The following is a 14,012-nucleotide window of genomic DNA, read 5'->3' on the forward strand; positions in this document are numbered from 1 at the left end:
TGTACTAATATCTGTTTCTCTCATGTGTTGTTTGTTTTTGTGATACTACTTGAAGTGAGGTAAGAAAATGAAACCTCTATCCCTGAATGCTACTGTCATCGTTCATATTTATTTCATTGACTGCTTTGATTACTATTGAAATAGAGAAAAAGAGTCTTCATGTTCTCATCTAAACCTATTCGCAAATAGCATCATCACACTCATTTGTCCTCGTTTTGGGTTTCAGCATCCCGACAGACCCAGAGCCATGAATCCCAAAGGGGATAAGGTGAGCAGGCTATATTCCACAGTGTTAATCCTCCGTGTATGGAGAGGGGACACGTTGTCCCGTTGCACACAGCAAAGATCAGCCAGTGCTTATCTGGCCGGAGTTGTTATCAGCATCAATGAGAGCTTTCCCCTTGACCTCATCCTAATAATAAAGCATTATCTTTTCACATGCGGCTGCAGTAAGTGGTGGCGTATTTGACTTTCCATATGTGTGTTTTTACTGTATATGGAGCAGTTGATGAGCTAGCAGCAACCTCTCAGAGGAATTCCAAAATAGAAGTCCTCAAAAACTATATTTTCTACAGTTTATATTATAGTGCAAGATGTACTTGTAATTTTGCTCATTCTTGGTATAATGTGCCTGTTTAAAATCTCTTTCTCCACAGCCGAAGTCGAAGATTACAGCTTCTCGCAAGCTCTCTCTCAAGGTGAGTTATGATAAACTCTTTTGTTTGACGTACACCAACCTGCTATATTGCCACAAGATATTGCGATACTGTATATACGTACCACCTTTTGACATATAATGTTGTAAATTTACTCTGGCAACTTGGTTTCTGTTGAGTACTTTCACATGAAGAGACCAAAGTTTTAAATCTGTTTTGTCCTATCAGATGCTTCTCCTCACAAGAGCCTGTGAGGATCTGGAGAGGGAGAGGCAGGAGAGAGAGGAGGAGAAAGTGCGTTATATAGGAGAACATTTGCCCCCTTTGCAACTGTCTGGTTTATCACTGGATGAACTACAAGTAAGGACCATACACCATAAAAAAAGAACAGCTTTTTCTACAGAAGGGAATGTAAGTCCATGTTTGAGTGATATGTTTAAAACTCTCCTCAGAAAATATGCAAGCAGCTTCATACAAAAATTGATGTTGTGGACGAGGAGCGATATGACTGCGAATCCAAAGTGGGCAAACACAACAAAGATGTAAGTGAACACTCTCCTTATTCAGTGCTCCAGTATTAGCACATTCATATCTTTAAAAAAAAGTTCATTTAATTTTCTTTCGTATTTTTTAGATCCATGAGCTGAAGCTGAAGATACAGGACCTTGGAGGCAAGTTCAAAAAGCCTGCCCTGAGGAAGGTGAGGGTGTCGGCAGATGAGATGATGAGGGCTCTCCTGGGCTCCAAACACAAGGGCTCGATGGACCTCAGATCCAACCTCAAGTCTGTAAAGAAGGAGGACGTCAAACAGGACAAGGTACTGGTGTCCAGACTACCAAACATTAAGCCTGCAGGGCAGTATGTCGGAAAGAAACAGAAACTTGTCTCAGGGAGATGATGTGTTTTAAGTTCGTTTTTTTTGTTTCTTTTGAACCCCAGGTGCTCACTTCTGAAGTGAGTGACTGGCGTAAGAACGTGGAGGCCATGTCAGGCATGGAGGGCCGCAAGAAGATGTTCGATACAGCCGGAGGAGCGCAGTGAGATACTTTGTGAGGAGTCCTGCAAACGATGAAGCTGGTTGACTATAACAGGGAAAAGGAAAGTAGTCTAGACAGAAGTATGGAATAGTTATAACAAGGCTAAGGGACTTGAAAGCTGTAGGAATCAACGGTCACAAGCACGTATAACCACTAGTACATTTGCTGTGCAATGAGTAGAAAGCCATTGTTTTGTTGTTTTTTACAAAAGTACATTATTGTTGTTTTGTTATGCCATCTTTAGACAATTAAAATGGATTTGAATAAAGTTTTGGTCTTTAATGTTCCATAGCCATGCTTGACTTTATCATGTTTTACTTTACTGGCGCCTGTCGGTTTATGTGCGGCACGTTAAGATGATGGAAAGCAGCTTAACTCATGATGGATTAAAAAGGAAGACGATAAGTCAAGAGAAGGGGGCTCAACAGATGTCACCTACCTAAATTCAACCTCATAATGTTTAAATATAGATCTTGCAGACACAGCCATAAAAGAAGAGAAAGAATATTGAAAGTAAAACTGACAATCGCAAGTCATAAATAATGAGGGAGACGGTTACTTTTTCCAGATTGTTGCACATTTTGAACAAAGAAAAAATGGTGTCCATTCAAATAAAAAAACGTTAGAAGTTTAAAAGAACTACTGCTGCTTCAGTACTCCTTGATAAGTTATATTTTTAGATGATAGAAATAAACCACAGGAGACATGACTTGAATCTCAGACTCTGGAACTTAGCCACGATGCTGTCGTCCATAACTCCTAGCCTTGGAAAGCGAAACCCTCTGGCATTGTTGTCTCACACATTGCATGCATGCATGTGCTCCTTCTGTCTGTGTGAGTCGACTGGCTGTTGTCACCCAGCCATTGCTATTTGAAGTATGACAGCAACACCAACAATAGCTCCAGTTGGTGTATTGTATGCTTTTATGGGCTGGTTATGGACAGCTGATACACATATCTCACACATGCCAGACACCACTTACAAATGTCTGATGATTGTGTGAAACCTGGATGGTGAAAAGTCACATCCTTTCTCCGTGTGTCCCATCATCAACCGCCACTGTATGTGTGTGTGTTTAGTCATAAAGCTGATATATGACCTCTTGCACTCAGGCTTAGCAAGCTGATAATGAAAAGCAACCCAGGTCTCGATCTATAAATAAGCACTGATGAGGGCGACATTCACATACTACAAATGCTCCAGATGTGCTATCCAGAGGTTTTTCTTGTAAACACCACATGGTGTCATGTGCTTATGTGCTTCATTGTCAGTGCCACTTGGTGGCAGTCCACAATCAAAGGTGTACAGTACATCTAGTCATTATTACTAAAAAAATTTAGCTGAAAAAACTGTGTTGAGCTAAAGGAATTCATGAAATGATTTGTCTTTAACTTTAAGATTATCATTTTATCATCACCCAAAAAACTGGGCTGTCCGAAAAGAAAGCAAGTTTAAAACAATTGTTCATATTAGAAGAGAACCATTCAAAAGATTATTCATTTGTATATTTTGTATAGCTTGTATAGCTACTTTCCAGCGATCTGCACTGCGCTCATACGGTGATTACCGCTGAACGGCCACCATCCGGTTCCCCTTCAGGTTAGCACTGTCAGCACTGTTGCCGTTGTTCGCATTGTTAGCACCGTTAGCTACTAGCTACTAGTAATGTTGATTACCGCGTGGAGGCCATCCTTCAATCGTGCACTGCATTTCTATTTTAGCACCTTTGAGGAACTGTGTCACACTTGATATTAAAAACATTGGCAGTGGAAAAACCTGGATTCTATGTTTATAGGAAGAAAGTTGAGTCAATTACCGCTTGCTTGAGAGCAAAACACAGATCCTGGAAGTTGCTCTAAGTCTCTGATCTATGATTTTGAGCTATGTAAATAAAATCCACTCGACTAAACTTAACAAAACTCCTTCCCTCTATTCCTTCATGTTTAAAAACTGTGACTCTGCTGTCTTGGAGGAGACAAGAAACCATCATTTCCACAAGTTGTAAGACGGAAGAAGTGGAGCCTGACAATAAATAATTACCGCATTGGCTGTAAGCAGCGTCAGTTCATTTCACTCATGGAATAACCCAAAGGAAAAGACAAATGTGTGTTAGTCTGCGAAGAAAACAGATTACAATGTTCGCAACGTATTCTTGTGTGTTTGTGTGGCTTGATGAGGAAGCGTGATTGATGTCATTAATCTTCGGTATACAACACGACCAGTGTATTTATTGCTGCAGGGACTGGGGGGGGGGGGGGGGGGGGGGGGGGGTTTGACAGTATTGGAATATATTTGACAGTAACAGAGATTAGACGGGCTGTCCTGAGACTGGGAGCTCCAGGCTCAGTTCGTGCAGCAGCTAATGTTGTCATCTTGTCAAAATGTCCTTCAGCGAGAGTCAGAATTAGTCTAAGTGATCCTGAGCCAATATCACAAACATGGTACACAAGAATGTAACATTCCTTTTTTGTATGCACTCTCGCACCCCCACTCCCCCCAAAACAATCCTACTGCACTAAACTTTTTTTTAATTGCGAAACTAAAGCACTTTAACAGGCCTGTCAACATCTTGGAGGCAGACAGAATATGACAAACAACTAAGAAGAGCAAGGCAGGCCGGTCATGGACAAGCAGCAGATTTTAAAAGCTCAAGTAACTCCTTTTAAAGAGTTCAAAAGAGAGGTTAGGTAGACACACATGGCTGGAGCACTGTGACAGGCAAGCAAAAAAAATAACTCTTGGCTGAGGTGGAAGTAGACAACTTTTCTTGCTTTCAGCTATATGACAATTCTATTTCCAGTTGATCCATGAGGGGCTTTATATATCAATATTAAACATGGGCTAATGAGGAACAGGTGTGCAGCCAGGCGGATGGAGGAGCGGGTGATTGGATTGGTAAGGGCCTGCTGTCACGATGACATGTCCAAATCAATATGGATTAAATTCACGTGATTCACATCATATATTTGCAAAGTGTTACACGTTTTCTCCTTATACATATCTGGTGTCTATCAACGGGTCTTAAAATATTTTCCTTTCTTATTTTTCTTGTCTTTGATATTGTGCTCTGGGATATTGCCTTTCCATGAGTAAATAGCCTTTTTTTCATTTGAGGAGAAGGCGTGTCGTGAATTTCCTACACCTCTTGGCACAGGAATAACCTCTTCAAACATATTGTTTTTCAAGAAGACAAGGGGAAGAGTCATTCATTTACTTCTCCACTTCTCCACACATTCCTCTGCAGCCTCGGTCAGAGGCTGCAAACTGGCGACCTTCCTGTAACAATCCCATGTCTGTGACCTTATGTCGCACTAACTAGCTACTGTATGTGTTTACAGCTTTCTGTGGTGACGCGACAAATAAGCAGCTTGAGGCAAATCCTGTTTCTTTTCTAAATGTTAGTCTATATTTGGAGGTAATGACACGGAAAAGGAGCTTTAAATATAGCATTAGACTGGTGGATTCAAGGGTTTAAACTGAAAGAAACACACATACACATACATGCACACACGCACACATATTTTTGCAATATGCTCCCTTCAGTCAAAAGGTGTTAATTGGGTTCGGAGCGTGAGGTGAATCTCTTTTCAACCTCAATGAAACATTCACAAGCAGCAGATGGAAAGGACTTGAAACAAAGCGATAAAGGCACACATTTGTTATTCATTGCTAATCCATTTGACCCAACTAAAAGGTCTGAGGGTTAACTTCGCCTCACTTGAACTGAATTGAACATTTCATTTTTTTGGCATTTCTGTATCAATGAATCTGTATTAGGCATTTAGTATGCATTGAGAAAAGACAGCAGATTGAGCCCAGTGAACACAAACATGTTTGCAAACCTGTTAACACATCATTAAATGTTGAATTAAATTAGCTAAAATGTTTTTCACCAGGAAAGAAATGTCCGCAGTGTCCGTTTCCGCAAATCACGGATACCTTGAATGTCTACGTTTTTGCATTCGGTCAGATTAAGTGACGTAGCATATGAAGTGACCGTTAATGAAAATGACTTGGTAGGAAAGTTACATGTATAACGAGTATAACAAGCAAGAAAGTCCACAAAAAGGTGAGTCGGAGGGGTGGTGGATGAGTCAAACAAACACTGGACTATATCATCCAGAAGACAGCTGACGCTGACATTGCACTTGTTACGTAATCTTGTTAGACTGTTTTTTAACTTGAATGAGGTCAAACACTTTACGTGTTGTATGAGTTGACACAATTACGTGGACCAGAGTGAGAAGCTCTTTGAGAATGTTCTGTGTTTGTGTGTCTTTTTCTAAAAGCGGTTTCAGGGCTGTTTCATCAGCTTCTGCGGTGGTTCACAGCAGGTCAGGCCTCACCCCGCCCACCTGTGACAGCCATTGGTCTGTCGCTGTTCCCCTTATATCCACCTCCCTGAACTCTGCAAGAGGGAATATACTAATTACAAAGGGAAAGTGAGTCGATATGGGAGTGAGCTGCAGCTCCCGAGCATTACTTGAGACGTGTTTATAGGTGCATACATTTTTACAGGCGGTAAAACGCAACGATTCCTTCGGGTGTTAAACAGTGTGCCACACACAATTAATTCTTTGAAAACACTTACTTCTCACCCAATCTAAGAAAGTGTTGAAATTCTTGATCAAGACCGTTAAGAACATTTTATCTCCTCATTTTTCATCATGGGAAAAGTTCAATGCCATGCCAATGTGCATCTTAATCCCAGCACTGCTCCATCCACACATTTCCATCCATCACCTCTAATGGTGTAAATGGATCTACAGTAGGTGCCGTGGCCTCGCTCCCTTCTCATCATTGATCTCCTCTGGGCCAATAGGGAGGCAGAGGGGGCTGATGGGTATTGGTTTTGAACACCAAAGCGGCCACGGAGGTACAGGTTTGGACAAACAGCTGAGACATTGTCCAAATCTTCAAGAAGTCTTTGTGGTGTCGACTAACTGTTGACTGAACTGAATGCACACAACATTAGGAACATCTTTAGGTGCAGCCTGTTGTTCATAACCCACATCCCACTTGCACCGCTTCTGTTCTCTTCTCTTATCTCCATCTCCTCCTTGGTGTAGAGATACTAGGAAAAATCAATGAAGAAAAACGACTTTTACCTGAACTCACCTCAGCAGTGTAACTTCATGAAATGCGTGTGCAGTATTTTAAACATTCAGCGTGGGCTTCTCTCACTCTTATTGGATTACATATCTGGATTAAAGATGGAAATCTTGAAGCAAATTGACGAGTTGGCATAACAGCCTGCCAACATGTGCATTTAACACTGCTATGTCCAGGTAGCATCACAGAGCTTGGCTCTCAGTCGTGTTTATAATACAAGATGACCTTCAATCCGTGTTAGAATAATCTTTTATTTTTATTTTATAAAACAGCTGTATACTGTGTACATAGTAAACAGTACTTGTTGCCACTTGCTGAACCATTTAAAGTGCAGATGCTCATGGTGTCAGTGACATCTCAACTGGCACCGCCACTAATGAGCGTTTCGAGTAATTAATCTCTACCTGACATGAATTGCTTTATCGTGTCGACTGCTCTTATCACTTCTCTCTTAATGTCATTAAGGCTCCAAAGTCCTTGGAAAATTCCTTTCTCCTTTCCATCAGATTTATACTTTCCCCTCCCCATTTTACTACATGAACTCGCTTGGCTTCTTTGGCATCATTTGTGGGCAAAAGATGGTGACAGCTTAAAAACAAAATCTTTCCTTTTTCCTTTTTTTCCCTGAAACTTTTCATGCCGAAAGGGAAAGCGATGACGCATAAAACATCCATAACCATTGAGTCATCTTAGGGCATAAAATCTTTCGTATTCTGAGTCAAGTCGGGTGCATGCAAAGGGCCACTTATCAATATTAATGAGAAGCGCTGCCCCAAAAAGAGCTAAAGAATGGAGTAGTTTTCTTTTATTGCCGAGTCGGGAAGATCAGGAAAAAGCAAGGAATCGCTTTAAATGCTGGAGGGTTAGAATGAATGACAGCCATCCCTTCAACTTTTTGGAAACTTTTTGAATATGAATGCAGGTGCTGACTGCCATGGCTATTCGAAAAACAAAGGCAGGAGTCCTTGTTTGTTCAACTCTTTTGTTTCAAAATGCAACTTTCGGTTTCTCTGAATGTTGCTTTGTGTTCACGACAGTGTACTCAGTCTGTCTCTGTGTGTGTGTGTGTGTGTGTGTGTGTGTGTTAGATTCTTCATCAAACGCCGCTAAATAATGAGAGGGAATACAGCTGGTTTACTTTCAACTTAGCACAAACTCGAGACAAAACAGGACTCTGGGGAGAAAGCCTATATGGATATAACACAGTTTTGAAATGAAAAGTTACGGAGGAGGATCTGAAGACCGGGCAAAACTTTAACGCCAGCCAACTTTCAAACTTTCAAAACATTTTTCAGGAGTGAGGAATCGGAATATCACTGATCTCTCTAAGGTCGTACAGCTTTTAAATGTGTTGAAATAAAAAGATTTTACCTGAGGTTGGTCTGCTTTTTTTAGCCATGTTCTAGAGATGACAATACTGCTCTGTCTGTTTGTCGGTCAAACCACTTTGGTCCAGACTAAAATGTCTCACCAACTATTTGATGGATTGACAATAATGGTGCCCGGAGGATACATTGTAATAACTTTGGTGATTCCCTGACTTTGCTGTATCACAAGGAGGTTGATATATTTGGGTTTTAGTGAATTATCTGTATATAATTTTGGTGATCCTTTTGCTCTTTGTCCAATGCTTTGATTTACCTGCAAAACGAATGACATTCCCATCAGCCTCATGCTTTGTTAATTAACAAACTCCAGCATGCTAACAAGCTAAACTAAGAACATGGTGAACATTATCTTTGCTTTAAACCAGGATGTTAGCATTGTTGTTGGGGTCCAGGCTGACATTTAGCATTTAGCTCAAGGCAATGCTGTGCCCAAGTACAACATCACACTTTGAGCTCCGTCCTTGTCATTTTAGATCAAGTATGTGTGACCGTCTCATGCCGCAGACCCCTCCGTGAGGTAATTGATGTTAAAGGTGAGTTGCACCTCTTCCAGCAGAAGGTCCACAATAAGTAAAGCTGGACCTTGCTGATGTCACCCAACACCAAAGTCACTGCTGGGCACCATTTCCCTTTTTTTTTTTCAATCTCACTGCAAAGCTCATTTTTGTCTCCTTCCAGCCATACGTCGCTGGTCGGGTGAGCAAGCCATCTTTCACTTCCCTAGGTTATAAAGCAGCCGTATGGAAGCAGGGATCATAAGATGTTAATACTTCCTCTGAGCTGTTTTTAAAAAAAGTTTTATGAAACTTTTAACGATCTTTATAGCATTTATCACAGCATATTGTTAATGCCGCCTCCTGTACTGGATGAATATGGCAGATTGTCCTTTCCTTCATTAGACTCTGACACAGTAAGTTACTTATGGTGAATGTGGGCAACCTCTGGATTTCAAAAAGATTTTAACAAAAGTGACGTAAGTTTTCCTTTTCGATCATCTTGACAGTGTAAATCATTCTGTCACCTACAGACACAGAGGCCCGTTACACATAAAAACATAATCCACTTGACAATAGACCACAAGGAGTAAAGATTCCTGCACATTTGCAATGCAACAACTGAATGAAAGTGCAAATCTTAAAAGCATCAACAACCAGAAGAGCGGAGCACTCTCTCAGTGAGATATCACTTCAGTCAGTATCAGGAGGGATCATCTCTGATCACCTAAAACCCAAGTGAGCATCGTTAAGAGGAAGCTATTACATTCTCAACCATGCCATTCTTTTCTATCCCTGCAGGGCAACATCCCCCCAAAAAATGCTACCATGCAACACACAAAGACTGCTGTTTGACAAAAAGAGCACCACAGGCCATACTAATCACGTCACACGTTCACATGGACAAAAGGGACGTCCTGAGCTCAAGCTTCTTTCATTTGATTGCTGAAGTCACATCCACAACACCAGATGCTAATTCTGAATGGAGCAATATCAAGCAATGAGATGTTGTGGACAGGCCTCAGTACGGTGGAGCTGAGAGCCCGTCGCACTGCAGCCTGAGAACACGAGCAATTGAAAAAAAACATGTTTGAGAGAAAAAAAACGCTGCAAATCCAGAAAACACAACCAAATACAGAGCTTTGCACTCTAGGATTATTAAATGTTTGACATTTTAAAATACCATACATGTGATCGGGGCTAGTGGTGCCAAAACTCAATTTTGAACTGCTGATTAGACAATTAATTGGGGACAGTGTTATAGATGACACGGAGAGCACCCACACATTGTGTGTTTCACAACTGAGAACATTACAATATAATCAAGTTCATTTGGATGTGGGTCCACCAAACCATCCTCCCAGAGCAGCTCTAGACTCTTTACTTTGATGTTTGAGACTTCGATCTCTGGTTTCTGGCTTTGAGAGGGAGTAGCTCATGTTCACAAATGTTGGATTTCAATGAGATGCAAACACTGTGGATTTACGTGTGAAACGTGCACGACAGCTTCACTGTTTCCCCCTGCGTGTTGACATCACCAGTCCACTACGGCCCCGCCTCCGCAATCCGGTGATGCTGATCCCCCCCCCTTGCATCAGCACCATTTCTGGTATCCTCACGAAGTATCGAGAGAGAGAGCGAGAGAGCGAGAGCGCGAGAGAGAGAGAGAGAGAGAGAGAGGGAGAGAGAGGGAGAGAGAGAGAGGGAGAGAGAGAGAGGGGGGAGAGAGAGACTACCCAACCCCAGCAGAGCGTAGAGGCGTCAGACGGCCGCCAGAGCATCCCGGTTACGCACTGTTCAGAGGCCCCATCGACATTTTGCAGCGCCAGAACCAGCTGAAGGAGAAGTCCACATAGTCGGGCACACGGCCACATTTACAGTCAGTAATGGAGAGCCTGCTGGATAATCCAATGAAAGCCGTTCTTTACCTGAAGGAGCTCACCACTATCGTCCAGAACCAGCAAAGCCTGATCCAGACGCAGCGCCAACGCATCGACGAACTCGAGCGGAAGGTGGAGGACCTGATAGGAGAGAACCGACAGTTGCGGGACCCCCATCAATACGTCCAGCAGCCCGCCCAGCTTCACCACCACCACCATCACGCGACTCACCGCAGCGCCAGTCCTCAGGCGCCGGCCAACCTCCATCAGCACCCGGGGAGCAACAAAGCTGCGGCTCATCTCGGCCAGCAGGCGCAGCAGCAGCAGCAGCCGCCGCCGCCGCAGCAGCAGCAGCAGATCCCCGGTCTATCGGCCCAGCTTCCGCAGCAGCAGATCCCCGGTCTATCGGCCCAGCTTCAGCAGCAGCAGATCCCCGGTCTATCGGCCCAGCTTCAGCAGCATCCGACCCCTCCTGCGCCTTCCTCCCACCACCCGCAGCAGCTGCAGCTCGTCCCCACCTCGCCGCAGTCACCCAAAGGGAGCCAAGGCAGCCCGGACTCCGCCGAGGAGGACAAGAGGAGCCCCTGCTGCAAGTCCCTGGTTCCGCAGACTCCCACCACTCTCTGCCGCTCAGTTGGACTCGCAAGGAAAGCGGAGTAAGTAGCTTTCATGTTGTGTGAAAAAAAAAAAAAACTCCATCTTAACGAGATATTTACTGTGTATTATGAGTATATATATATATATATGTTCCTATAATATGCAAATCATCTTCAATTTGCTGAATTTTCATCTCAGTGTTTGCAACGTGACCTTATATTGACATGAAACTACACAGCGCGTCAAACAATTGACAGTATTTCTTAATCTCCTGTCTCATGAAGCAAATTAAAGACTCAATATTTCACTCAGTGACCCTATGGATATTTGCAGTGCACATTTTCTTGTGTAAATATAGCAAACGTGTTTGGCCAGAAAACACTTTGATACCCTCGAGGGCCATCAGCCACAACGCCACAGCATGTTATCACCCACGTCAGGGTGTCAGCTCTTGAAACAATTTGCGAGGGAAGCAAGACAGTAAAGATTTGATGAAGTGGCCGAGTAGAGGATACTGTAAAGCCGTATCACAGACGCTGTGTAGGGCCTGTGCTGGATTTGCCTTTGATTAACTTCACATCCCCTGAAAAGCTGAGGCTTCATTTTCTGACAGGTAATTCAAGCTCTTCCTCTATTTCCACATTATTCACTCAGTTGTTGTCCTGTTTAATCAATTGAATGCTTAATAGATATTGATTTTGAGTACCCATGGCTGGCATTTAAACAGTTGTGGATTGTTAATTCTGCACCATGGTAGACTGTTACCACTGGGTGGGACTAAACAGAGGAGTTCAGGTGTTTTTGGTGAGTTGTAACGGAACAGAAGTTGCTGAATATCTTCGTCATCTTTACTTGTCCCTGTAGATTTGTTGTCCTTTTCGGCGAGGTCACTGTGGCTCCTTTTGTTTCCACACTTTGAATGTGTAATGAGCATGTTTCTTTTTTTTTTTTAAATGCATCTGTTCTGCTGAGGATGTGATTTCACAGGTGCCCGGGAGAGCATGGTGACATTGTAAAAGCACACACTCCTAAAGGCAAATCTTTGACTCCGAGACAAATGTCAGCACTTTCACATCGTCACATTAAAAAACGAAAACACCTCCGATCGAGGTTTGCTCGTGCGGACTGCAGCTTGTTCCTCATTAAGACTCAAACTGAAGGATGTCACACTGGGAGGAACATAGCCGGGGGGGGGGGGGGGGAATAAAAGACAGGGAGACATTAGCTGTAGCCTGTAAATTCTCTTACATGAAATCCTGTGCTTTTTAAATGCACTGTATCAGCTTCAGAATGTTGCATGGTGGTGAATGCTGTTTGTTCGGCACTATCAAGGTCACATGAATTACCTCTGCCAGAGTCGCACACACACACACACACACACACACACAACGCACCGCGCTGAGCCCCGTCTGTTCCACTCTGCTGCATTTGCATTGTTTCTGTTAATCCAGATTGATTCTTCGTGCCATTAAGACATAATTCCTAAAGAGCGTGGGTCAGGAATAGCACACATTAGCAAGGATAGTAGGAGTAGAAAACAACCGCTTTCTCATGGATTCACCCACGGACAAACACACACACACAAGATATGAGTTGTACAAGATAAATGTCAGAGAGGGGGATTCAATAAGTGGGTTGATTTCGTGATTTGCCAACCATGCCCCCTGACAGTTCTGCAGAATGATGAACAATGAGAGAGATATGAAGAGAATTCGAGAGAGAGAGAGAGAGCGTACTGTACACTGCCTTATTTCCTTAATGTAAAAGCAGTGACACATGAAAAGCAGGAGACGTGAAGCAACATTGTAATTTCCATTTAGTGCATTGATCCTGGTCAGACAAGATGGTGTATCGCTGTGCTGTCAGTGCCGCAGGGGGAGTAATACATTTCTATTAGTGGGAGGATGACAGGGACATGTCACAAACTTACTAATGAGGGTTGTGTGTATATTTATCCAGAATATTCTCCTTTTTTGGTTACTCCTTTGACTGAGCCGGCGCCTGAGAGAGTGAGTGGCACGCTACAAGTGTCTTCCTCTTTCTTAGAGATTTTGGGGGAAGTGTGGGAGCACGGCCTGTCACATCTCAAAGGAAAAGTTAGTTTGGGACTTTTGTCGTTTGTAACACTTTGTTTTTCCTGCGATTGACACAAATCAGGATTTTCTTTCCTGTTCACAGTTTTTAGTTTTTGGTCTTTGTGTTAAGCTAAGTCACCACGGCTGCTAGCGGTACTTTCATATTCAGTATGCAAATATAAGAGCGGTATTGACCTTCTTGTCTAACTCTCATCAAGCAAGCAAGAAGCATATTTCAGAAAAGGTCATACTTCTTCTTTAAGAGGGATAAAGTTAGCTTAGCGTAAAGCAAAGTGATGTGTGACTTTGAGACAGACATGTTTCTGTTCCACTTCATTTATTAAAAAAGTTAAAAAAACTATTGGAGGATCTCAAATAACTCAACGCCACGCCCATTATTAGGTATTAAGGGGCTAGGAATAATAACATGGACAGGTTCTTTTGTTAGGAAGTGAAGTACGGACAGAAGGAAGCCAGTAAGTAAACCCTGAGTACTGGCATGTACTGGATCTCCAGCTGTTACTCAGCTCATCGGTGTTTTTGCTTGATTGAAAGAAAGCAGAAAAAACATTTGCAAAGCTTTAAATGAACAATGAAATGCTCACTCGCTCACGTCATACACTCCCCATCTCTTCCAGTGGCATAATTTGAAGAATGCAAATGCAAGGCTGCCTTCAGCTTTAAACAGTGCATGTGATTGAAAAGCTGATTCCATCCGAGCAGACTTCTGCTTTGCTGTGAGCTCAAACTTCTCAGAGGGAGAGTTTGAAGT

The 14,012-nt window shown here is 42.8% G+C and overlaps 2 protein-coding genes across 2 annotated transcripts in view; both read left to right on the plus strand.

Moving 5' to 3' along the window:
* Nucleotides 1-247: 247 nt before the first annotated feature.
* Nucleotides 248-1,895, plus strand: LOC142971051 (troponin I, slow skeletal muscle-like). Its single transcript, XM_076111647.1, has 6 exons — nt 248-268; nt 657-698; nt 885-1,016; nt 1,109-1,198; nt 1,291-1,473; nt 1,596-1,895. Exons 1-6 carry the CDS (start codon nt 248-250, stop codon nt 1,695-1,697), a joined length of 570 nt encoding a protein of 189 aa, XP_075967762.1. The 3' UTR covers nt 1,698-1,895.
* Nucleotides 1,896-10,260: 8,365 nt separating this feature from the next.
* Nucleotides 10,261-14,012, plus strand: part of iqsec3a (IQ motif and Sec7 domain ArfGEF 3a) — a 75,310-nt gene continuing 71,558 nt past the window's right edge. Inside the window, 2 exon segments of the mRNA XM_076111891.1 lie at nt 10,261-10,297; nt 10,369-11,224. Of these exon segments, the coding sequence (XP_075968006.1) occupies nt 10,261-10,297; nt 10,369-11,224 (893 nt within the window).

This window comes from Anarhichas minor, unplaced genomic scaffold (genome assembly GCF_050575085.1).
Source record: "Anarhichas minor isolate MPS153535 unplaced genomic scaffold, ASM5057508v1 ptg000045l, whole genome shotgun sequence".
NCBI lineage: Eukaryota > Metazoa > Chordata > Actinopteri > Perciformes > Anarhichadidae > Anarhichas > Anarhichas minor.